This window comes from Dipteris shenzhenensis, chromosome 17, assembly GCF_047967505.1.
Source record: "Dipteris shenzhenensis isolate YYH24624 ecotype China chromosome 17, Dip_SZ_1.0, whole genome shotgun sequence".
In the NCBI taxonomy this organism is placed as follows: domain Eukaryota; kingdom Viridiplantae; phylum Streptophyta; class Polypodiopsida; order Gleicheniales; family Dipteridaceae; genus Dipteris; species Dipteris shenzhenensis.
Genome location: NC_141612.1, coordinates 12,916,918 through 12,942,791, shown reverse-complemented (window position 1 = coordinate 12,942,791; position 25,874 = coordinate 12,916,918). Strand labels below are relative to the sequence as shown.

At 46.5% G+C, this 25,874-nt stretch overlaps 1 protein-coding gene across 5 annotated transcripts in view; it reads left to right on the top strand.

Annotated features, from left to right (window-relative positions):
* Positions 1 to 8,209: 8,209 nt before the first annotated feature.
* Positions 8,210 to 25,874, top strand: part of SFGH (S-formylglutathione hydrolase) — a 75,053-nt gene continuing 57,388 nt past the window's right edge. Inside the window, exons 1-2 of one of the 5 annotated variants that reach the window (XM_087388277.1) lie at positions 8,210 to 8,282; positions 10,446 to 10,667. In XM_087388277.1, coding sequence (XP_087244403.1) covers positions 8,229 to 8,282; positions 10,446 to 10,667 — 276 coding nt within the window. In that variant the 5' untranslated portion in view covers positions 8,210 to 8,228. Of the gene's footprint in view, positions 8,361 to 9,865; positions 9,987 to 10,445; positions 10,668 to 25,874 lie in introns of those variants that run through there. The other 4 variants (XM_087388278.1, XM_087388281.1, XM_087388279.1 and 1 more) reach the window with 4 other exon arrangements.

The following is a 25,874-nucleotide window of genomic DNA, read 5'->3' as shown; positions in this document are numbered from 1 at the left end:
TGTTCACCACTATGAGTGATCATAAACTTCATGATTGTAAAGGAGTTTATGTACTTCAGTTCACCTTCAATGCAAGTATCTCAAGCATCAAGTATCATCAAAGCTTAAGCATTTAGGAACATTTATCAAATAATTGCCAGAGAAAGTTGTAGATTTGGAGGAGCTCTATTTTTCTAAACATGTCGCTTTTGATAGGGCTTTCTGAGACAAAAATCAAAGCTTGAATATCAAAGGAGGTCCGTCACAAAGCTTAGGCAAAATTATGCGTTACTTCTATCCAGGAGAAGTGCGCCTTCTTTGACTAGTCTTTGTGTGAATTCTCCTCACTCCAGCAAGCATTGGTCCTCAAAATTGGACACAAGGTAGCTTGTTGTGTCGCCCAACTTGTGCTCAAAGGAATTTTGAAATGAATGACCACAGAGGCAGAATTACACGATAAATCGACGGACTGTTTTCTTGTTGGCATAAGGGATGGAGACATGCGACAAGCTTCGAGTTGGAGGCGCGTCCTACAAAGATTGTTCTACAGTAGAAAGGGCTTGGGGAATGGTGGAGAAACAAGAGAGAATAAGCTTTAGGAAATTTCGGCAAGAATATGAAAAATGGTGAAGAGGTAGATAAGAAGATGGTAGGGGTGAGAAGATGATGATGTGGCACTTTCAGAATGGATTCTCTAGAATTTAGGGACTCTGATACCAAATGCTGGAAAATGTGGGATAGAAGAGATGCATCTTGGAAGAGAAGTGAGAACACAAGATGCAAACCAAAAGTGTGTTCTATTGATTGTGAGAGAGGTGACTCTCTCTTATAGAAATGGGAAAAGGGTGGCCTAGATCATAGGCACCTTCCCTACATTAGTGGCAATCAACCCCTACATCATAGGAACTGCCTAAATCAAAGAAACCTCCCATGTGGGGGCCTTTGCACTTACATCATCACTTATGTCATGGTCTGACACCTCATAGCACTAGGTGTGCTTCTACTACTCCTACACACACACACACACACACACACATGTGACTTCCCTAGATGCACACATGCACCTTAGAGCAAACCCTTGATCACATTTATCCCAACATCTCCCACTTGAGATTGATCATAGTAACTCCACTGATACTATAATCACTGAAATTCTTTGGATAGCTATCACTATATAAGCTGCAATTTTCACTTCTTTCCAAGTTCCTTCATAAACCTCTACCACAAATCATATATTTACTAGCCTTTGTAACTCTAATAGATAACCTTTTGCATCTTTGAAACCCATCTTATTGTTGTTTCACCTGTAGTGAAAACATACCCGCCAATGGTGCCTTCTTCCATGTTTATCACCTACCATATCTAAATCAACATGTCCTTGAAGAAAAGTGTTTAAACATTTAAAACATAATGCATGAGTAATTGTACCTCTCAAATATATTAGAATCCACTATATAGCATCTAATGCTCTTTACTTGGATTACTCATAAATCTACTCACGACTCCCACTGCATGTGCAATATTTGGCCTTGCGCATACCATTGCATACATCAAGCTACATATTGTTGATGTATACAGAGCCCTTGACATATGGTTAATCTCCTTCTGTGTCTTGGGACACATATCCTTGCATAATTTAAAATGATTAGGCAAAGGTGTAGAAATAGGTTTTGCTTTCTACATTCCATATGTTTCCAATACCGTTTCAATGTGCTCATTCTAAGACAAATGTCAATTTGCAACTTTTCCTTTCTCTTGTTATTCTCATGCTAAGGATTTGCTTTGTAGCACTAAAATCCTTCATTGCAAATGCATTTTCCAAGTTTCTCTTGAGCACATTTATATCCTTCATGCTAGAGCCTACAATAAGCATGTCATCAACATACAATAGCAAGATAACATATCTGCCATTGTCTAGTTTCTAAGAAAAAACATAGTGGTCTAAATGACATCTACTATAACCTTGTTTTATCATAAAATTGTCACACTTCAAATACCACTACCTTGGAGCTTGCTTTAAGCCATCTAGTCTTTTATTCAACTTGCATACCAATTCCTCCTTTCCTTTGATATCGTATCCCCGTGGCTATTGCATATAAATCTCTTGCTCCAAATCCCCATGAAGAAAAGCTACCTTCAAATATAATTGTTCAACATGCAAGTCTTCTACATCCACAAGACTCAAAATATTTTGATTGAAGTCATTTTAACAATAGGAGATAATATTTCATCGAAGTTATACCATTCTTGTGTGCAAACCCCTTTAGAACAAGCCTTGCCTTGTACCTCCTTTTTCCTCCATCTTCTTCCTTCACCCTATAAACCAATTTATTCCGCAATGCTATTTCTTTCCACAAGCATAGCAAACCAAGCCTCAAGTTTGGTTTTGTAGCAAAGAGTTCATTTTCCCTTTCATGCCTCGATCCCACTCCTTTTTTAATTCTACCTACACTGCTTCTTCATATGTTTCTAGTTCACCAAAATTAGTGAACAAAATATAGTTAAAAGGAGGAGAAAATCACATAGGTGGTCTACATACCCTCATAGACCTTCTAATTGCACATGGAGCAGTTTGAGGTTCTTGTTGCTACTCCTGCACATTCTCATTTTTTGCAACCTTTGGAATTTCATCTCATGTGATGTCATCAACAGTTGTGTATTCTATGTCTGCATCTATTTTTTGTTAATGGGATGTTTATGCTATGTTAATTGGCCATATCGATACAACATTTCTCAATACACAGCCGTGAACCAAAAACAAAGAAAGTGCGTGGAGCGGTTTCATAGTAGACGTTCAAGTCAAGGTTCTTAATCAAACATGATGATGAAATACTAAAAAAGGAACACATTAAACACAAAGACAAGACAAAGCTTAAATTTCTTGGGGAGTACTATGACTCAATCGTCAAGTGTAAATGAGTGAATCAATATACGAAACTCATTATCTTCATTTTCATGCCAAGAATGAAACAATTCATTTGATTACTTTCATGAATGTTTGATAAGTTGCAACATCTGTTATTGAATGAAACCTATGAGAGCAAGCTCAATGTGGAAATATAGCATGCAATGCATGAGAAAAAACACCTAAATGGTGCAATAAATTGCTCCTCGGAGCAAACTGTAAAAAATCCAAGGTTGAGACTAAAAGTGCCACCTTGATCAACCCCACAGTGGTGTTCAAGAAGAAGGGGGAGCCACTCCATTCCCTAAGGAAAATAGCCCTTGTGGTAGAAACTGCTTGGGAGGACCCCTGCATGCTCATCCATATGGCCATTAGCATGTGTACAGTATCTGTTGAGGATTTTGTAAATTGCACCATCTAGATAGTGCATTAGGGGCAAACCCTAACCCTAATCCTAAGGGGTTCTCTTGTATATATTCATGTTTATGTTCGATACAAAATAGTGTACAGGTAGCTATATCATGTGCACTCCTCTTTCTCCCTCTCTCGTTGCCCACTTCATCATGGTATAGAGCACTAGTTGCTCCCAAGCCCTTGCATCTCGCCAAGGCACTAAGCCCCCCCCCGTGCTCGAGGCATTCTCCGATCTTTGTGATAGAGTTTTCCATAAGAGAGTGCACAAGCCCTTGCTCCATCGAGGGAACAATCCCTCCCTCCTGAGGCATCTTCATCTCTCCTGTAGCTCTTCGTTTATAGCTCTTCCTCTCTCTCATTTGGATCAAAAAGCTCGTCATTCCGAGCTATGGAGAGAGAGATATGTCCTTCCTTGAGTTGTGAAAGGTTCATTCAAGCATTTTGTAAGGGTTCCTTTTCAAAGTGAGAAAACTGTGAGGACCTTAGTGTTTTGAAAGGTTTCCCTGAGAAAGTTCTTTGTACTTCAGCTTCCTGCACTACTCGCAGCTATGTGAGAAGAGAGAAAGGAGAGCTTAGCAAGCATTGGAGGCAACCTCCCTACCAAATCTCCTTTCTAAAAAGCTGCGAGGAAGAGAGTGGACACAAGGCTCCATCAACACGCACAGCTTCAAAGCAACACAACGCTCTACTAGCAACTCTGCAGATGCAACTCGATTGACAGCTCCTTCGCCACAGCCTCCCACAACGCCAAAGCTTCTAGCAGCTCAGCCTCTCCAACCTCAATGCCCTAAAAGCTCGAAAGCTCAACATAGGTGACTCGTGCAACGACAGCAACATAAGGCAAAAAAGCAGTAACCATTCCAAGCGCCAAGCCTCAGAAATTCCTACGTCGACTAGGCAACTCATTAATGGCTCCAACAAAGAGTGTCTACAGGAATCCACGCCAAGCAGCCCTGGAACGTCGACTAGTCCACAAGCCAGGCGATGTCCCACAAGCTCAAGCGGCTCCCTGAACGTGGGACTCCTATCAGCATGCTCGCTCTTCCATGCCTTCACACACAATAGTCACCCCTCAGCACTCTCTGCAACGATAGTTCCACGATGAGCTCCATAGCAAGCACCTCGACTGGGACTCCCTAGAGCATCGACACCAGCAACGACTCTCGGCACAACAAGATGGTGCACGACTCATGGGTATCACAACGCAGACCGGACAAACGCACCAGAGCTTCTTTTGCAGACCTTCTCCGTCTCTCCGTCGTCGTCGTTTCTCTGTTGTCTCTAGGTGTCTGACCTTAGGAAAAAGCCACATGGCGGATAAGGGTTTGCTGTGGTTAGGTTCAGCTAACCTTGATTAGCCAAGGTGTGGTCAGTGGTCAACATTACACGTGGCAGACTACTTGGGTTAGCTGAAAGCTCACCTTGGGTTCCATCAATGGTCCAACTTATGCCACGTGGCACCTTATCTACATGTGCCATGTCAGCACCTATCTTGCCACATGGCACATTTACCACATCGGTACACTAGTGACACAGCATCATCATAAGCAGCATGCCCAATCAGCATGCCACCCTAGCTAGCACAGTTAGCATGCCATATCATCACAGTGCCTTCTAAGCATGTTGTGCCACACATGCACATTTATCTATTGTGCATGTGACCACCCACTGCCATATCACCCTCCATCCACCTCAGCATTTTGACTTACCCTCTTGTGATCAAAGTTTGACCATTCTTCCGGGAGCTATAACTTTTGATCCAGGTGGAATTTGAAAATGACCCAAAAAGCAAAAATAATCACCAGATTGTGCTTTGCATGGTGAGCACTCAGATTTATAGTTTGATTTATGCATAGTTAACATCGAGTCTTTATCGGAATTACCTCTTGATCCATTGTAGCTTGCCCAACACATAAAATGAATCCAGATAAAATTCATTTGCTACATTTTACACTTTGACGTGTAGTCTAGCTATAGACTAGCACAACCATAGAGGAGATTAAACTCCACCAAGCTAAGTAAACCATTGCCATATTACACGATAAGTTCCAAGTGGCATCCGTCCCTTCAGTTCTATCATTGGTATACCTATTCACACATTTGACACCAGCTCCCCGTCCCTTGGCATTTGGTAGTTCCATACGTCTGTGATACTTGGCAGAGTGATCTTCCTCGGATTCAAGATTGTTGCACACATCTTGCATGCACATATGCCACTCATGTAAAGTCACACATTGTTGACTATTTTTTGGCATTTGTTCATGCACACATACATCATCCTTGTGCAGCCTCTTGGCTAGTCTTGACACACAATTGTCATCACTTTCTTACAGGCTTGATTCTTGGCACACACGTTCTTCCATCACATGACTTGATTTTGACCGCTTAGCGTAAGCCCCTAGTGGCAGCTCGAGCGTAAGCCCCTTAGTAGTAGCTTTTATAGTGTTCTCATGGGTAGACACTTTTGCCACTCTTGCCGGTACACGGGTAAGCCTCTAGCATAGAGCACAGACCACCTCCAGCATAGAGTAATTCACATCACACAATTGATGATATACCAGTCATGACTTCGGATGAGATTTGTGAGTGGAAAGAGCCTACCTACTTCGGCCATTTATTGACACAAGATATGTACCACTTTATGATGCAAACTCGAGCCTCATTGGTTTTGAGAGATTGGACACAAAAGTTCCACATGCTAGCATGGATTCAGCACGAGGCAGTCCCATCTACATCATCACAGTCTAATTCTAGTGATGTATAGCCATCACCTTCATGCATGGACTCGAATCCATTTACTATCACATTAGATGCAGACATGCAGTAGGAGTTCAATTATGATCATGTAGTTTTTCAGCAGGTAAGTCCTTAGTATGAGGCACTGACATCTTCTATAGCATGCTAAGATACATGCCACAACAAATTCTGCTCCTCAGGTAATACCATTCCAACATCCATCACTGATGCTTTCACCTCCAACACAGAGTATACCTTGGATGTAGTTTACACGAGCAGTACAGATCAGCACATCAGTCTTCAAGACATTTCCAGCATTGACTCAGTCATGCCACGTTGTACCATCCTTGGATCCAGTGATCACCACCTCTTTCGATCACCACCCTTGGATCCCCAGTGATCACCACCTCTTTCGATCAGGAAATCATTCCTTAGCATGAGGACATTTTTTGGATCAATGTAGTCTTGTCCCAATGTAGTGGACATATCAGGTTCAACCATAGCACAACCTGGGGAACCTCCACCATACTTGATGCAAATCCAGGACTTTAGATCTATCCCCACATCAACATTCGGCTCTGCGTATGCCACAAGGATATCTTATGTTTTCTCAGTTGTATTTCAGGCTTATAGGCCCTTACAAGCAGATGACCTTCAGCTCATGAGCATACAGATTTAGGCCACCATGCCTTGTTAGTTTTACAGGCCTCTTCATCGGCACAACAGTGTATCATACCTGCACCTTTGGCTCTAGTTTTTCAGTGCTTGGATCACTCTGTCCACATTGACTATGTAGTCTTTCTCGACCCCGCATCATTCGACAGAGATCATAGTTCTATTGTAGCATACCTCACACATTGCTGTCACCCTAACCCTCACCCTAAGGGTTCTCATGTATATATTCATGTTTATGTTCAATAGAAAATAGTGTACACGTAGTTATATTGTGTGCACTCCTCTCTCTCCCTCTCTCACTCCCCACTTTATCAGTATCTATCTAAATAATCTATCTAAATACTGGCCAAAGGGTGAGAAGGGTGGACCTAGGATCCATTCAAAGCCTCTGCAAACTAACAACAGGCTCATACTAGAACTAACAATAGGCGTTTGCTAGAACTAACTGAGAACACCATAGGCTCATACTAGAACCAACTAGGATCCATCCAAAGCCTTTGTGAACTAACAATAAGCGTTTGCTAGAACTACCTGAGAACACAATAGGCTCATACTAGTTGAAGGTGGGTGTGTAAACTATAGTGGAATGGGCTAGGGGGCACCTTCCCTAGGAGGAAAGTGCTCCTGAATTCGGCAAGGGGTCGGCGGTTGCGAGCCGGATTTCGAAGCACTTTATGATTGGAAAGTGTGACCCCAATTCATTCCCCCACGTGGAGGCCTTGAGGGAGAGCTGCGGAGCTCCGATGCTACCACATCATCACCACGTTACCATGTGTCATGTTTGGGAACTAGCCAATTGTGTTGCCACATCAACACCACACCACCCCATCATCACCACATTTTATTGTGCCGTTGCTGGGTTGCGTTGCCATTGCCTCTTATAGCCTGTTCATGTAGAGTGGGCCGTTCGCAATTGTCGACTAGTTGGCTGCAAATCCAAATGTTTATTTTTTTGTAATTATGATTTTTTGGTTTAAAACTAGTTGCCGAATGAGCCTCTCCTTCCAGGGATGGGCTTGGGAGAAAACTAAGAGCAATAAGGACTACTGGGACGTTTTCTTCCAAACACGTAATTTTTTTTGAATGCAGAGTCTAAACATTGAGACGGAAAAATATCGAATTAGGTGTGTGTAAACACTGCAACCTGGTGTTTTTTCCCCTTCAACTCTAAATTTCATACTGGTCCCTATGCATGAACGCCGGCTCTTAGTGGATGGGACGGTGGAGGTTCATGCCACTTGGGTTCACACCACTTGCCGGCCATCCTCCAAAAGGTGACACGAGATTTTTGTGTCGTGCCCTTGAAGATTGCCCATTCGATGGCCAACTCCTGGGGCCGGGACATGATCGGTGCATTCCATCTTTTCCAAGTGCTGCAGCAATCAAACACAGGTGACATAGATGAGGAGTCGGATGACTGAACTACCACACGTGGTGACGAGTGGCTGTGGTGTGAGGTAGCACGTGTGGCGGCCATTCTCCAATTCTATTTGTTGGTGGTGTGAAACGACCTCTATAGATGATATATGAAGAACAGAAGCTTGTAGCTTTTAGTTGTAGTTGCTCTGCAAAGGTAAATTGAGCTGGTGCCTCTGCTTCCCGTTGTTGTTTTGCTGGTTAGTTGCTCGTCGACCTCATTCCTGTCATTTTGGTGATTTCCATACCACATTTTCTGTTCGCGCATTGCTTTTGCCGATCTCCTCTCTTCGCATTTTCTCGATCTTGCTCTTTGTCGATTTCGTCTTCCAATCCTCGTAGAACCAATCCATCACTCTCCTTGCTTTTCCTTGCCTCGTGGTCTTTGCTCCTGCGACGCGCTAGACAGCTCAGGAACGCAAGTAGAATGCAAAATTTTGAAGGGTTATCATTGAGGCGAAGTTATCGCGTTTCAAAGCAAAATTTTGAAAAGGGATCATGAGGCGAGGATATCTGCGTCACTTGAAAGACTTAGGAGCTTTGAGCCAACTGTGCTGTTTGATTTTGGAACGTTTCTCCTGCTGCAGCCAGAGTAATGTTAAGTCGTGCATCAATGATCCGACAAAGGTGTAAATGTTAAGTCGTGCATTAATGATTCGACCAGAGTATATGTTAAGTGGTGCATCAATGATCCGATAAAGGTTATGCCTTAAGTTAACTGACAAGGATGTGTGTAAGGAAGGCATCGTTTACGTTGGTGAGTATGAAAACACCAGAACGTTACTGCTATTGTTTTGGCCGCGCTGTTTTACAACATGCTCTGTAAAGCTCAGGATTTCTATTGTCGCGAAGGAGTATTTGGGAGGATTCATTGATCGTGGTCATAAAATTTGTTCTCACTCTCACTCTCAGTCTCACCCTCCGCCTTTTTTAAACCCCAATAAAATGGCACTGGACACAGACCCTTCGGATGAGCTGGGCTTCCAGTGTCACGGATCCGCTTGGGTATCGGTCATGCGCTTACACACATAAACACAAAACAAACAAAGAAATATCGTATCTAGGTAGATACGGTTCCTTGAATGTTATTCAATAAAAATCATGGGAACTGCTGTATTTCGTGAAAATCGGGAAAACATGCGGATCCACTCGACAATGTGGACTTAAAAAACCACCACCAATACAAGCTTCATAGATACTATCCGAATTAGTATGGAATCTGGCATGGATGTTCACGTGCATGCATATACGTTCATTTATGCCTGTCCTTAGTTTTAAATGATACCGAATAGATCCTTCATTCTCAAAGGCTGGACACGTCTGATGTGATTGGATATCCTGATCGTCCAGTTTGTAGCTGGACAACATTGAGGAGATAGATGAATGCATAAATGATATCAACGCTTTGATTCGCTCATCAACATAGCATAATATGTCATGTCTGTCCTTAGTTTCAAATGTACCGAATAGATCCTTCATTCTCAAAGGCTGAACCTGTCTGAGGTGATTGGATATACTGATCGTCCATTTTGTAGCTGGACAACATTGAGGAGACAGATGAATGCATAAATGATATCAACGCTTTGATTCGTTCTTCAACATAGCATAATATGTCTTTGCTCTGTGTTCTTGTGGCTGCCTTCATCAACTGAGTTGGAGTGAACAGTCCACGCTAAGAGTGTTTAGTCGCAGGGAAAGACTGGTCAAGCCACCTTTCGTAAAATCTGGCCCAATTAAGGCCATCGATTTCCTGAGATGTTTGCCAAAAATCGTTGGTGCTATTTGAGCCTAAGGCAGTTCTGGTGGGACAACGTTGAATCACACTGGTCGAGCACCATCGAGCTCGTGCAGGTGGGTAGGAGTCGTGAAACTCCTGTTCATTGGCCTAAGATGCCTTCTTGATTGCAAGAACACCATGAAAACCTTGGCATGATATCCTAGTGAGTAAGATAGACATCATAAGAAAAGCACGAGCCGTCTGACCAGATTGAAGCCTGAAAATTTTCCTCTCTATGGGGGCCTTTGCCATCAGCCTTCATAGATTTATTTGCACTTGAACCACATTTCAGGGCATGTTTTGGACTTTCTTTAGCTTCTATTTGTGCTTCCACAACAGGTTCCTTACTAAGTCTTGGCTTCTAAGATGCAACTTTGGAACTTGAACATTTTCATCTGATTTCTTCTGTCCCTCTGGTTTCTTATTCTGCTGCTTGGTGGGTAGGCTGCATTGTTAACAAATTTATTGTGATGATTGTGTTGTGATTTTTAAAAAGCATTGGATATGGTGCTAACATTTTCTTGGTCTGTGTGTGTTGTTTAGAAGAGATTGCCTTTGCCAGCAGGAACTTGCCTATCTTCACGTGCCTGTAATCACTCTCCGTTTAGTACCATGGCAGAAGGAGCAGAGGCAGTTACGGAGGTAAGCAGTAGCAAAATGTTCGATGGCTTCAACAAGCGGTACAGGCATTGGAGCTCAGCTTGTGGCTGTTATATGAACTTCACTGTCTATTTTCCTCCAGCTGCAGCCACCAAGAAAGTGCCCGTAAGAATTCATCATCAGCTGTTTTCTACGACTTTTACAAGAAAATATTGGGTTGTGGTTCATTGAGTGAGAGGGCTTTCACCTTGACAGAATTGGGGGTAGTCAGATTCTTAATGTTTGCTCCAGGCTCGAAGGCTATATATACAAAATAGAATTTTTTGTCCAATTGTATGAATGGCATGTATTGATACGGTGCCCATAAGAGTGAATCAAAATACAGCTTGTTGCTTTTGGTCAATAAAGACTATTGGCTTTCACAGATACTAATGCTTTTATGGATGAAAGATGAATTTGCCAAATTTTTGATGCTCATATGAGGTGCTGATCTGGCCTGATTTTGTATGGCTGCAATATGGCTACTTCCTAAACCTAGATTAACAGCATTTTCTTCGAATTTGTTCTGTTCGTCTTTAAACTGGAGATGGTGCTCTACTTTTCAATTATTCCTTGATTTTGAAAACCAGGGATAGGATAAAATTGCAGCTGTACTTTTCAATTATCCCTTGTTTTTTCTCTTGGGTGGAAGGAATGTACCCTATTTTTCATAGTCTAGTGTGGTCATAGAGAGCATGATGGAAAGCTGAAGTTGAAATCCGGGTTCTTTTCAAAGAGGTTATCTAAGGACTGGAGATGTAGGAAAATGTGACTTTTTTTTTTTGGGGGCAAAAAAGATGAGTTATATTAAACTTGAAAATCTTTGTACATCATCAGAGTCTATCCATGGGAGTTCATCTAGTCCAACAGAGGACTCACAACAAAGTCATCCTTTCAAAAAAAACTATCTGCATGCAGATTAAAAAGAGAAAAGTTCTTCAGGTCCTCCTTGTTGGCAAGGTCACCTCCCCTTCTGTAAGCCCCCATATGAGGAGAGCATGTGGGGGGTGAACTTGGTGTTGACACATGGGCAGAGTATTGACTGCCATGTGGGCAGGAATCAAAGAAAGAAACAAGAACAGTACGGAGCTGTTATGGGCAGATCAGAGGGCCAGAATAGTACGGAAGCATGGCAGAACTGTACGGATTGTAGGCGCCTGCTGTACGGTTGGTTTCAGGGATATGTATGGACCTTGGGCAGGTGCCCTAGAGCTGGAACAAGCCTGGAGCAGAGGCGAGATAGTCTGGGAAAGATTGCGATGGATCTAGTACATGGAGGCGCACTGTTTGCAGCAGGTTTGGAGGGGGATGAACCCTGAATATATAGTAGGGCATCTGCCCTTGAAGTGAGGGCCAAAGCCCTAGTGTTTTAGGCCAGGGGCCCTTGTTATGAGAGCCCTTTAAGGGCAGTTTTGCAGCAGACTGATCGGCCTGTTTGGGTCGGCCAGAATGATGCTGCTGGTCGGTTTTATTGCTGCCCCTTGGGGGCCTATAAAAGGAGGGCCTCCAGGCCCTCATTCATCATATTCTGGAGCAGCACTTCAGTGAGGAGGAAGGAGCAGCAAAGCAGCACCAGTTGGGCCTATGACCAGGAGGTGAACTGGGCTGAGGAGCTGCAAACTTTGTTCACAGAGGGCTGCCTACCTAGGCTGACACACAGGGCAGCAAGGTTGAGAAGATCATTCTGGACAGAAAGTCTATAGATGCCCGAGGTGGAGCACGCGGGCTTGAGTCTAGAGATAGCCGGCATATAGGAGGAGGACCTTGTGGTAAGATTAGAGGACCACACCATTGGTGGGACTCTGGATCTCTCTCTTTTGTATTGTGTCTGTAGCTTTGGAAGGAAATATATTATTTTGGTGTCTTTTATATCTGGCTGGCTCATTGTCTATTGATGAGTCTGCACATCTTTGTTATGCACATAAGTTAAAGAAGTTAGTGATTCCACTCCCCACACCACAGTGTGTGAGCTCTTGGGCAATTCTATCAATCTTCCGCTGTGCGTACCCTCTGTTGGGTGATTTCTAACATGGTATTAGAGCCCAAGTAGGAGGCTCACAGGTGTGGGAGCCTGAAAGCAGGGACCCTGCTGAAGGACGACCTTGATTCAGAAGCTCTTGGGAATCGACTTGCACGACTGGAGGATAGTACCCTTGCGAGGAGGGTGACTCAGGTTCAGTCAGGTGCGTTCAGAGTTCTGGTTTACTGAAGGTTGAGTTTGTTTGACTTTGTTGTATGGTTGAGCAGTAAAGATGTCGACTTCTTCAGCCTTTGAAAGATAGGTGAGACCCAAGTGGAATCATTAGCCATAAAGGCTCCTTTACCAACACTTTTACCTCCTCAAAAGCTCTCTCTCTCTCTTGCTCCTTCATGCCCTCTGCCGACCATGCACTCATCCACTTTACTTTGACTCATGTCTCCCATGACCCACCCCCCCCTCGTCATCACGACCGCCAATCCTATTATGAGGTTCATTTCGACCACCAGTTCGATGATGTATATAGCCAGAACCTCAGCCGCCTACTCCGTCCTCATCTATTAGATGCTCTACCATCCACGCAGGACAGGTGGGAACTTCTACATTCTTCACTCGTTTCTGCCGCCCACATGTCCTTCCCTGCCACGTGTCATTCGTCTAGTCCCCCACCGGTTGGTCTTGTTCCTTGCAACGGTTGGTATGACGAGGAGTGTAAGGAACTCCGCAGGAAACTTCATCTTGAGATCAAGGAGAAGTCTCCCCTCCTTACCGAAACCAAGAGAGACTACAAGTGGTTGGTTAGGCGCAAGAAACGCCAATTTCTAGCCCAGAATGAGGAGGAGCTGAGAAGCTTGCTTTTCAGCTGTGACTCCAAGGAATTCTGGAGAAAATTCCTCCGCTCGAAGTCTCAGAGCCCCCTTACAGATCCACGTGTCTGGTCTGCATATACTTCAGCTCTATACGATGTTTTAGATCAGCCAGCCATCGATTTATCCCATTCCCCTAGGCCAGCTTCATCTATTCTTTTCACACCAGAGAGTGTCCGTGCAGCAGTCCACCGATTGAAGAACGGGAGAGCTAAGGATCATGATGGATTGCAAGCGGAGTATGTAATCCATGGGATTGATGCCTTAGATTTTGTTTTTTCCCGTCTCTTCAATGAGTCTGTTTGTACAGGCCTACCATAGTCCTGGTTAGGCAATACCATAGTACCTATCCACAAGTCGGGGGACCCTATGGAGCCGTCGAATTACAGGACCATCATGATCGGCCACGTTATGGCCAAGATCTTTGCATCAGTTTTGGAAAGCCGTATAAATGACCATGCCGAGACGACAGGACTCAGAGCCAGAGGGCAGGCTGGATTTCGTAGGGATCATTCGACACTTGACCACATTCTCACACTTAGGGCACTGGTGGAGGAGGCGAAGTCACGAAGGCAACGGCTTTATTGTTGCTTCGTGGACTTCAGGAAGGCATTTGACACAGTTCTGCGATTCAGATTGTTTCAGAGGATTCGCCAGATGGGCTTTAGTGGAGAGATACAGTGGGCTATCATGGCTTTGTATGAGAGGGTCACTGGTCGGGCTCGGACACGTGAGGGGCTCTCAGAGGAGGTATGCAGCACGATTGGGGTGAAGCAGGGCTGCCCGCTCTCTCCCACTCTCTTTGGATTATATATTGATGAGCTAGAGATGTTTGTACAGATGACAGGTGGTGTGGGCTCTACACTCTCAGGATCCTCCATTCCTATCCTCCTGTATGCGGACGATGTGGTTCTCATTTCCTCTACTGCTTAGGGCCTCCAGGCACATATTGAGGCACTCCACAGGTTTTGCCAGGACAGGGGGTTGACCGTAAACCTTGGCAAGACCAAGGTTATGGTTTTCAACACCTCTGATCGTATTTACAGCACGGATGAGTTTTACTTCACTTATGACGGACAGCCCATTGAGCTTGTTAGAGAGTACACTTATTTGGGGGCAGTTTCAGGGGACCGGTCTTCACCATGACATATGCAGCACGAGATAGGATTAGTAAAGGGTATGCTTCGTTGGCTCATCTTGAGCGTCAGTGTTTTCAGTCCCACTTTCAGCATCCCGATACGAAATCCTTGCTTTTTGATACATTGGTGAGACCAGCTGCGATGTATGCAGCTCCTTTCTGGGCAGGAGACCTCGGCGCTGCAGATTGGAGACGAGTAGAGAGGTTACAGATCATCATGTTCTCTCGGCTCATTAGGGCCAAGGCTACAGTTCGGCACGAGATCATGCTAGCAGAGTTTGGAGCTACTCCCCTTGCATTGGATGCAGCGTTTCAGTCGTTGCCATGGTTAGCACTTGCATCTTCTATGGAGTTGGCACGATCAGGGACCCGATACTGCTGGTACTTCAGACTCACTAGATGGCTCACATCCCTTGGACTAGACATGGATAGACTGCCTCCGTTCCGATACAGCATAGATGCCCCTCATCTCGAGTTGACTCGCCACGAGCTTAGCCAGGTCACGAGAGCAGACTTGCTGCAGCTTCATACGTATCGCACTTGGATTTATCCCACGCAGCTTCCGGTGAAGATGGCCACATATCGTGACCACTTCCTTCGGATCTCAGAGGATGGATTTGTCATCCCACCAGGCTATACAGGTACCCACATGTCCCACTCACTGAGGATTGCCCTCGGCCAGCTTAGAGTCTCTTCGCATCAGCTCGAGATAGAGGCTGGTAGGATGCGACGCATGGAGGATGGACGGCGACCAGGCCGAGAGACCAGGATCTGCCCTTGTTGCACCATGGGAGAGGTGGAGTCAGAGGAGCACTTCATTTGCAGATGCCCGCTATATTATGAGATCAGAGGTAGATTCCACTGTCTCTTCACGGATGGCTTTGGACCTCTCTCACGAGTGATGGACTACGAGGATCAGCATTGCCTAGCCCTTTATGTCAGGGAGGCCACTATGCTTCGGCGAGACTACCTCAGAGAGCACAGACCGGAGCGTGATAGAGCCCAGCCTCATAGAGCTCAGGCACACGCCATACCAGAGGACAGAGACTAGGAGGAGCACGAGGACGGTAGAGCCCACACAGGACACATGCCTCCACCATGTGGATGTACATATGAGATGGTTTGTAGACGCCGCAGGATCTTGTTACATAGGGGACGTACTCGCCGCTTCATCTCCAGACGATCCAGGATGATGGCAGCATTTCGGAGGAGACTCACTCATGGAGATCTCGCCCCACCAGCCGCTCACCTCACCTTTGCCCAGATTTGTACTCTCATAGCAGGAGGCAGAGTCGATGGACAGGATTTCCAGTATTATTTTGGTTCTCAGACTCCGTGACACCTGGACTTGTATCTTTGCATTGGCATATTGTGCTCATCCCCCCCATTTTGCACCCGGGGGCGGTTTCCTTGCATCTAGTTTACTCTGTATTTAGGCTCAGATTTGACATTATGTACTTTCACTTGCATTATATTGCGTAGCACTTAGATGATATTCGACGATGCCTCTTCTTTGGGGCACGTTGATTTTGTGCTATCTTGTATGCAGAGTTCTTGATGTCCCATGGGCCCATTTTGGCCTCTAGTGGACAATAATACACTTTCTTTCTTTCTTTCTTTCTCTCTCAGCCTACCCTCTGCCCTCCTCCGCCTACCCTCAGCCCTTCTCCACCTACCCTCAGCCTAGCCTCGCCACCCCTCGTCTAGCCTCGCCAGCCTTCAGCCTAACCTTGCCAACCTCAGCCCTCCTCCGCCTACCCCCCGTCTAGCCTCGTCAGCCCTCAGCCTAGCCTCGCCACCCTCAGCCCTCCTCCGCCTACGCTCAGCCTAGCCTCGCCACCCCTCAGCCCTCCTCCGCCTACCCTCAGCCTACCTCCGCCTAGCTTTGCCACCCCTCAGCCCTCGACATGCTCCCTCCCCGTCCTGTCCTATCCCGTCATGGCACTTGGCTGCCCCCTCCCCCCTTGTTGCGGGGCCCCCCGTTGCGGGACCTGGCCCTTGTTGCGCCTTGCCCCGTTTCTTCTGTTCGTTGCTTACCCCCTGCCCGCTGCTCGTCCCCACACTGCTTTGTAGATCTGCCTTCACAGCTCCCCCCCCACCATGCAGCTCCGCTACCAGCTGCCCTCACCACTCCTGCACATGCTCCCGCTTCCGCTCTCGCTCTTGCACTAAGACTTGCACCGAACACGGGATCAGCCAAAAGAAATGGGGAAAGGTGGTAAAGATACGGATAAAGCCATTAAGAAGGACCACAACAAAACCAAGAAACAAACACAACTGAAAACTTGAGGATGTGAACACACGCTACAATCGCAGTGGACTCGGAGTTGACAGAAAGCAAAGGCGGGATCCACCTCAGCCTCAGCTTCAACTTCCGCTTCAGTTTCAGCTTCAGTCTCAGCTTCCGTCTCAGCTACATCCTCATCCTCAGCTTCAGCACCAACCTCAGCTTCAGCGTTAGCCTCAGTTTTAGTTTCAGCTTCACTTCCATCCATAGAATCTACATCCGTAGCTATAGCTACTGGCTCCTCCCCTAGGATAGAGGGTTGTCATTGACATCATCTCTTCCATCTCTCCCTTCTTCTTTCGCTACAGTTTTCTCTTCGACTATGACACCTACTTTGGAGGGGTCATAGCCCACGTTCCCACACCCTGTTGGGATCACCTCCTCCAGGCCACTATCATCACCATATCACACCCATCTCACCCAGTCATCACCCAGCCTCTAGTCTCATCCCCCCACTTTCATGTCACAGTCCTTTCAGTGTCTGCTAGGGCACGGGCGAGCTGACCCGTCAAAGGCTTGGGAGAACTTGCTGATGGAGGTACATAGCATCCGAGAGTGAGAGATGGAGTTGTCACGCTTTGCACAGGAGCAGACGCGCTTCACCCAGGAGCATGCGTGTCTCATACAGGAGCAGGCTTAGGCTATCTGAGACTAAGATGATCTTATTCAGGGACTCAGAGAGGAGATCTCATAGCTCCGACAGGTCACTGCTATACGCACAATCCCAGGGAGCACCACAATTGTGGAGGCTCGATTGTGAGCATGCAATCTGCCATGGAGGAGACATCCAGATGGGTTGACGTAGCCAAACGAGAACCTGAAAGGGTAACCATTTTGGCTACCCTCCTGGAGGAGCAACAGAGAGCCAGTAAGACTCTCAACATCAGAGTCGTGGGATCCCATGCATTGAGGCTACAACGATGGACTTCGTGGCTACTACTCTAGGGGTGACTGAGCATAGGATTGAGAGAGCATGGCGGGTAGGGAGGGACCCCAACCGAGAGCAGCCCCTTATCATACAGTTCCATGACGCTCAGGTACGACTTTCGGTTTCACATCGCCAGCGAGCAATCTCCATGGATGAGGATCTCACTCCACTATAGGTTGAGGAGAGGCGTTTCCTGTTGCAGCAGCGGAATCAAGCCCGCAAGGAGGGGAAGTGGGCAGTAGTACGAGATGGACGACTACTTATAGGCCCCCGTCGGGCACCCACCTCCCCTTCCACATAGGGAGGCTGGGTCTATGAGACTAAGATATTCGAGACCCTATCCTGCACCATCTAGAACTGTAATGGTACCTTATGGTCATAACCAGGTAACTTCTCAGAATCCTATACAGGTCACGACGTAGTCTTTTATATAGAGACACATCAGAGTCCAGACCCCCCACTACCAGTAGTCAGCGGGTATACATGGGAGTTTGCTTACAGAGATGAGACGAGGGATACAGGAGGGGTTCCAGGGTCAGGAGGAGTCGCAGTTCTTTACAGATCCACACTTTTGGGGTTCATCTCAGTGGAGCAGAGAGATGCACATTCCAGGTTTCTTTGGATTTGGATTCGGCACATTGACAGCCGGGATCAGTTTATTGCAGTTTGCTACTTTTCCTCTGAGACCTCCCACTTTGCGAGAGATATTCTAGGTGAGGATGAGACATCTCCATTTGCTGCTCTTTATCAGTCCATTGTTAACTTCTCTAGCTGCGGAGAAGTCCTCCTAGTTGGGGACTTCAATGCGAGGATAGGCGTTCGTCAGGCACCATTCCTCGACTTCCAGGATGATTCCACTCTACTGCCAGACATTGACCTTGAGGAGGCAGGTATGTTACGGGTTTTGGCTGACAGATGAGGACCGTTCACATCTTATGGGCAGGCCCTATTAGACCTCGGCAGGATGCATGATCTCATTATTTATAATGGTCTTGATAGATGGCCCGCATCAGATGGTTTCACATGCTTTCCACATGGGGGAGGCTCCAGTGTTGTGGACTACGTCATGGGATCCCTTGGCTTCACATCTCGCAACATTGACTTTACTGTAGCAGCTCTCCTCCCAGGGGTTGATCATACCTATATTTTCTTTAGCATTTCTACTCCCCATCGTGCAGCACTTTCCACCCCGCCGAGTTCTTACTCCACCTACCATGATATACGCTTTGATCGCGATCACTCACCTACTTACTCTGGCCACGTGTACATACTTCTCGTCTACGTTGACTTCATACCCCTATTAGAGAATCGTGCTGCCCTAGTCACCCACTCACTACACGAGGCTGCTCTTCACACTTTCCCCCACACCACCCGCTCCACCCGCCCACTATCCCCTAGGACCGTACCCTGTAATAGTTGGTATGATGATGTATGAAAGGCTTCATGCCTTCAGCTCAGATTCGAAACCAAAAATAGTCTTCTGAGCGAACAAGCGACGCTATGTGAGTACTGTCGATTGGTACGCAGAAAGAAACCAAACTTTGTTCGCCGGAATGAGGAGGAGCTACTAAACATTCTGTTTAGTAACAACTGTAAGGACTTTTGACAGAGATTTCTAGAGGGACGGTCCCCCTTACCACTCACTGACACTTAGGTGTGGTTTGATTATGCACGCACACTCTATGATATCCCAAATTAGCCAGTCCCTAATCTCTCACATATGCCACGTCCCACATCCTGCACCCTCTTCACTAGGGGGGAGTAAAGGATGTAATGAAACTTTATAATGGGTGAGTGAAGGATCACGAGGGACTATGTACCGTGTTCATTGCATCTGGGATCTATCTCACTCATTCACAAGGCAGGGGATCCCATGAGCTCGAAGAACTACATGACCATTGTGATTGGACATGTCATGTCTAAGATTTATGCATCATTACTTGATTCCGAGGTCAGCAAATTTGCAAAGTGTCAAGAACTTAAGAGCAACAAGACAGGCCGGATTTCGGCGTGATCATGGGACCATGGACCACACACTCACGCTCAGATGTATCATTGAGGAGGCGAGGGCACAGAAGCAGAGGGTTTACTGCTGCTTTGTGGATTTTTGCAAGGCATTTGATACGGTTCTGAGAGCCCGCCTCATACGGCGCCTACAGGATTTGGGTTACGAACAGGAGATCATTTGGGCTGCCATGCCACTTTATGAGAGAGTTTCAGGCAGAGTCTGGATAGGATCTGCGTGGACAGACGAGTTCATGAGTACTATCGGGGTCAAAAAGGGGTGTCCATTGTCAGGTACCTTGTTTGGCCTCTACATTGACTTTTTCAGATTCATCTTCACACTGAGACCGCAATGCAGGCACGCTTGAGCTGATGATATGCTTCATTGGCTAGGCTAGAGAGGCAGTGCTTCCGTTCTCACTTTCAGGATCCACGGACCAAAGGGTTGCTTTTTTACTCCTTGGTCTGTTCAGCGGGGATGTATGGTAGTCCATGTTGGGAGCCAGACTTGTCGGATACAGAGTGGGTCAGGGTGGAGCGGCTACAGGTTCTCATGTTATTACGGATGATCCGTGGTAAGCCATCCGTTCCTCACCAGATCATTCGGGCGGAGTTTGAGTCACCCCCATTACAGCTAGATGCTGCATTTCAGGTCATCACGTATCTGTATTGAGTCAGGGAGTATGGGCATTACACCTCTGGGCGCAGCAGGCTACCATGGCTAGCAATGTCCTCTTCTATGGCACTTGCAGCAGGTGAAGACCAGAGCTGTTGGTATGCACACACAGAGAAATGGTTTGAGGGACTGGGCGGATGCTCTGTTTTCTCCCCTCCTATCACACGAGGTCAACCAGGTTATCCGTGAGGATCTATTACAGCTACACACATTCCGGACCCAGTTGGGTCCGTGTGATCTTCCAGTGAAGCTGGGCTTCTACAGAGATCACTTCTTACATATCACAGTGGAGGGTTTTTAAAAAAAAGAAAATTACTTCATTCATTATGAATGAAAAACCGCTAGAGCAAGCTCAAATGCGAGAGTGAGGAAAAAACAGCTCAAAGTGAGCTATTAAAAAGGCGGAGGCTGAAAATGCCATCTCAACCTTAAAGGAAACTCAGAGAAGAAAGGAGATCCCCTCCAAACTCTGAAAAAAGTAACTCTCCTGGCAATGGTTGCTCTGGAGGATCCTTGCATGCACGTCCAAATGGCCATTAGAGTGTGTACTGTGTCAGTTCAAATACTGGCCATAGTCTGGTAAGGGTGAACCTGGATACCCTCCATCGCCTCTATACACCTGGATCTCCAAATATGCCAAACTGCAATGCTAGCCAAAATCTCCCAAGACGTGTCTACTGAGGCATGAGTAGCTTTGAAAGGAGTGAGGGGAACAACGGAGGGTGTCATTGACCCACCAGGGTACACTCAGATTTACTTACCCCACACATTGAGGATCTCACTTGGTGTTTCGGGTCTCTTCACATAGACTTCGTATTGAGAGCGGCAGAGCAGAGCGACTACCTAGGGAGGCGCATATGCACTTTGTGTGACACGCAGGAGGTTGAGACAGAGGAGCACTTCATCTTCAGGTGTCCATGTTTACTATGAGATCCGCGGATGTTTCCACTGCCTCTTCAAAGACAGCTATGGGATTTTGGCCTGATTCATCTCCTACCCTGACCAACGATGTTTGGCAAGTTTCATTCATGAGGCACTCAAACACCGTGAGAGGATGCTTCGAGCACTGAGACAGGAGCATACTTTTTCCTTCGCTGATCCCTCTCAGAGCTTTATCACGGAGTTTTTCCAGCCAGATCACATGGACACCCATGGGACGAGGCGTCGACATGATCGTGACCCGGAGCTTGTGACCCAATAGCGCAGACAGAGGGTTGACACACAGATCACACTTGGGGACATCCCCTCCATGTTTAGAGTCGGGTCTTGCTCGACGGGGGTCACAGTAGCTGTGGTTAGATACAGAGCTATGACCAGGAGACATGCCAGGACTGCACTTTTGAGTGGCCGACAGCACTCTATCGCTGATTTCATGCCCCATTGCCTCATCCACCTTGATGTCTTAATTGGGATGATGATGATGCTGATGATGTGATAGTCGACTATCGACATGACATGACTATGTTGTACTTAGGATTTAGTACGGACATTCTGCATTTTTTGCATTTGCATTGGTGTGGACGCTTGTTTAGTAGCTCCACCACCATAGCTCGTTTGTACCAGGTTTTTCACAGTCTCATAGACCCATCGGTCTTCCGAAGACTTTAATAAACTTTCTTTCTTTCTTTCTCTCCAAACAGATTGCCATAGTGAACTACCCTTCAGGATTACAAATAGCAAATATTAAGGGATAGTTCTTCTATTTGGGGGCCCTAACTGGCCTAATATGAAATTTGTCCCCTCTTCCCCCCCCAATGAGTACCTGGCTATGGGCTGATCTGTAGAGAGAGGATACTCCTCTAATCCATGCATCTGAAAAACCAAAGCGAGATAGAGTATGCTCTAAAAAATCCCGGTCTACTCTGTTGTAGGCTTTCTCAAAGTCCAAGAGTAGAATGGCCAATCTCTGGCGGCTCTGCATGGCCCATTCTGAGGCCTCGCAAAATGAGAAAGTATTATAAAAAATACTTTTGCCATGCACAAACCCTGTCTGTGTGTCATGAATCAAATCTGGAAGAAAAACCTATAGCCGCACACTGATGGCTTTCGCCAGAATCTTGTAACAAGTGCCTAATAGAGTGATGGGTCTCCATTGAGGCACTAGATTCCTATTACCCTCCTTTGGGATGAGATGAATGAGGCCATCTGTAAGTGAATGAGGCATCTCACCAGAGTCCCACACGCCCTGCAGGGCTGATGTAATGTGATCACCATTCTGCTCCCAAAAAGGAATAAAAAAGGAAGGGGTAAGCCCATCCGAACCTGGGCTCTTGCCCTTGTGAAGGGGCAAGCAATGCAGTCTTGAATTCTGCATTGGTGAAAGGTGCATCCAGAGAACCATACATCTTATCCTTCACCAATACAGGGATACACTGCCAAATAACCTCTCTGGCATCATCTATGGCCTGTGTGCCCGGATCTGCAGTAAGAAGGGATGCAAAAAATTCTGAGGCTATACGCATGACGGCATCTGGACCTGACTGTATAACCCCGTCTGAGTCAACAAGCTGTGAGACACTATCTCTACTATGTCTAGGCCCATGAGTAGAGAAGAAGTGCTTGTTGACCTTGCCACCCATTTGAATCCAAAATGATTCCCATGCATGAAAGGCATACTCTGCTCTTTGATCCAACAATGTCTGCATATGAGCCCTTGCTGCAGCAAGGCGCTCTTGAATCCAAGCATCAGTGGGCCTCTTTTGCTCTTCCCTCTGAAGGGACGCTAACTGTTGGCGTATACCAATCTCACGTCTGAGAATCTCATGTCTCGTGGACTCAGCGGCTGTATGATAATAGTCACTAATTCCGGATATGGCTGTAGCTACCTGAGATGGGCGGACAACTCCACCCTGTATGTGAGAAACCCAAATCTGTAAAATATCCTCCGTGAGGCTCTCCTCTGCATAAAAAGCATCTGGAATCGTGACATTGGCAGAGTGTTCTCTCTGATGAGGCTCAAAAATCTGCAATACCATTGGAAAATGATCTGAGGTGGAAACCCCAGTAGAAATGCAAACGGATCCACCTCTGTCAAGTGTCCAATCGTCTACATAAAATCTGTCAATACGTGCATGGATGGGCATATGTAATCTCTTGTTTGACCAAGAGTACAGGAGTGACTGTGGCATAACATGAAAGGCATCATCAAACCAAGTGTCCCTGCCACTGTACTGAAAGAGAAAGGCATCCCAGGCTGCCCTCTCCAAAGAGTGAATTCCACCCTGTCTGCCTCCCTTTTTGTCAAGGATGTCCTCTTGCCCCTTTTCTTTTTCTGTTTGTGGCGGAAGCTATGAGTATCTACCTTAGATCTCAAGCTGATATTTATGGGCTGAGGCTTCCTATCTACCGGGAAGAAGAGCTCCTAGATAGTGAGTTGGTAGATGACACGGCTGTTTTTTTGGATGCCTCCCCCAGGGCACTCACTTCCTTCCAGACAGCCTTGGATTTATTTTGCACGGTTGCAGGTGCACACATTAATTGGCATAAATCCAATGGTTTTTGGATTTGCGATGATGACACCCTGGATTGGGGTAATGATATTGGCTTCACTTGGGTACAGAGGGGCGTCTCCGTCAGATATTTGGGCTGCCAGGTTGGGGTGGACATCTCTCCTTCACAACAGTTTGCTCCGGTGTTGGAGAGTATCAGAAGAAAGCTCCTTTTCTAGAGCTTAGCCAAACTTGACTTGGCTTCCAGGGTGGTGGTGGTTAACCTGTATGCTCTTGTTGGTGCCACTCTAGGGATTGTATCAATCAGCTTAAGAGGCCCGTACGAAACTTTTCATGGAGTGGTCTAGATGGCACAACTGATGTTACAGCTAGGGTGGCTTGGGAGACCTTGATTCTTCCTACAAGAGAAGGGGGTTTGAATATCATTGACCCGGATCTACAGTGCAGAGCCCTACTCTGCAAGGTCGTTGTGAGAGGACTTATGCCAGGGCAAGAGCCTTGGAAGGATTTCTTTATCAGATGCATACAGTCTCGCACACCCACCTCTGGAGAGGATTGGACACATAGTACCAGATGGGTTTTCACCACAACCCACCTTAGATCTCCCTCTTCCCCACTTATGGTTGCTATCTTGAAAGCATGGGCCAGCTTCAGGAGTACTCTTCGCAGGATTCCCCCTTCCACCCGTGAAGAGATTGAAAGGCAGCCTATCATGTGGAACGACAGTATTTTGGATGAGCATGGCAGACCACTCGGAGGTTCTCCTTACATGCAGTGGCCAAGATGGGAGAGGGGCCCTGCATCTACTGTGGGAGCATGGAAAGCCTTCAGGAAGCTTCCTGCAGATCGACAAGCCCAGTTGGTTCTTAATTTCAAAGGGAGTGCAGGGAGAGTCCAATAGATTGATGTAGCCTTGCCCTTGGATTGGGTGGACATAGATGATATGCCTATTACTTGCTCCACTTGGATGGGGGCTTTTTCTAGATTGGGAGTTTCTTTACAGGTGATTGCTTTTCGTGACACTCATGAGGATGCCTTAGTCTTTGATGTTTCTTCGGGGGGCAGGCTGTCCAGATCCACAGATGATATCTTGTTGGAGGTACCGTTTCAGCCAGTCAGGATAGTGGGCTTCATGGAGCATGGCTCTCTATCATAGTGGTTCTTGGATCCTGACCCGTTTCTCATTGGCCTGGGCTCATGGAGGCTGTGGTTCTATGGAGGTGTTCCAATTAAGTTTTTGCATTGGGACATTGGGGGATGGGAATGGATAGATGAAGGGCACGGAGAGAAGGGTATCCCCTTCTTTCGTTACACGGTCAGTAATGCCAGGAAATTCCAGCTCAGTTGTAGGGGTTGGAGGCCTACCAGAGCTCATCATTAGGAGAATTTTCAGATTTTTGCTGACTTGCAGAAATTTTTTTGGCAAAGGCTCTGGAAATCCCACTGGAATAGAAAAATCACTCTCTTCTTTTGGCTTTCTATTCATGGTGGGATAGAAGTGAACCAATGGAGATCTAGGTTCAAAGTTGACCCTTCTTGCCCTCGTTGCTTTTCTGCTTTGGAGACAATACAGCACTGCCTTTGGGATTGCAGACATGCGAGAATCATATGGAAGGGTATTGCAAGACGTTTCAGCACTTTTGTTCGCCTACCCTTCTTCATGACTTGGGGATCAGTGGCTTGGCTCACTCTTTCAGGGCCCCAGGTCTTCTTTGAGAGACTTGACTCCTCTTGGGCTCTTCAGATCTGATGACATCTTGTGGAGTCGTGCTCTCTAGAGGATGTTCCGGCCACTCTCTTCAGAGCTGCTCATTCCTCGTTTGACTCTCCATGGGAGATCTTAGCTAGCATTGCAGCATGGCACATTTGGAGAGCGAGATGCACTGAGGCTCTGGAGGGTTCTCAGGTTCACCCTTCTCAGATCTTGGCTAGTACTTGGACAGATACTCTGATGGCCATTTGGGTGACCATGCAAGGGTCATCTCGAGCAGCCTCCTCTAGGAGAGT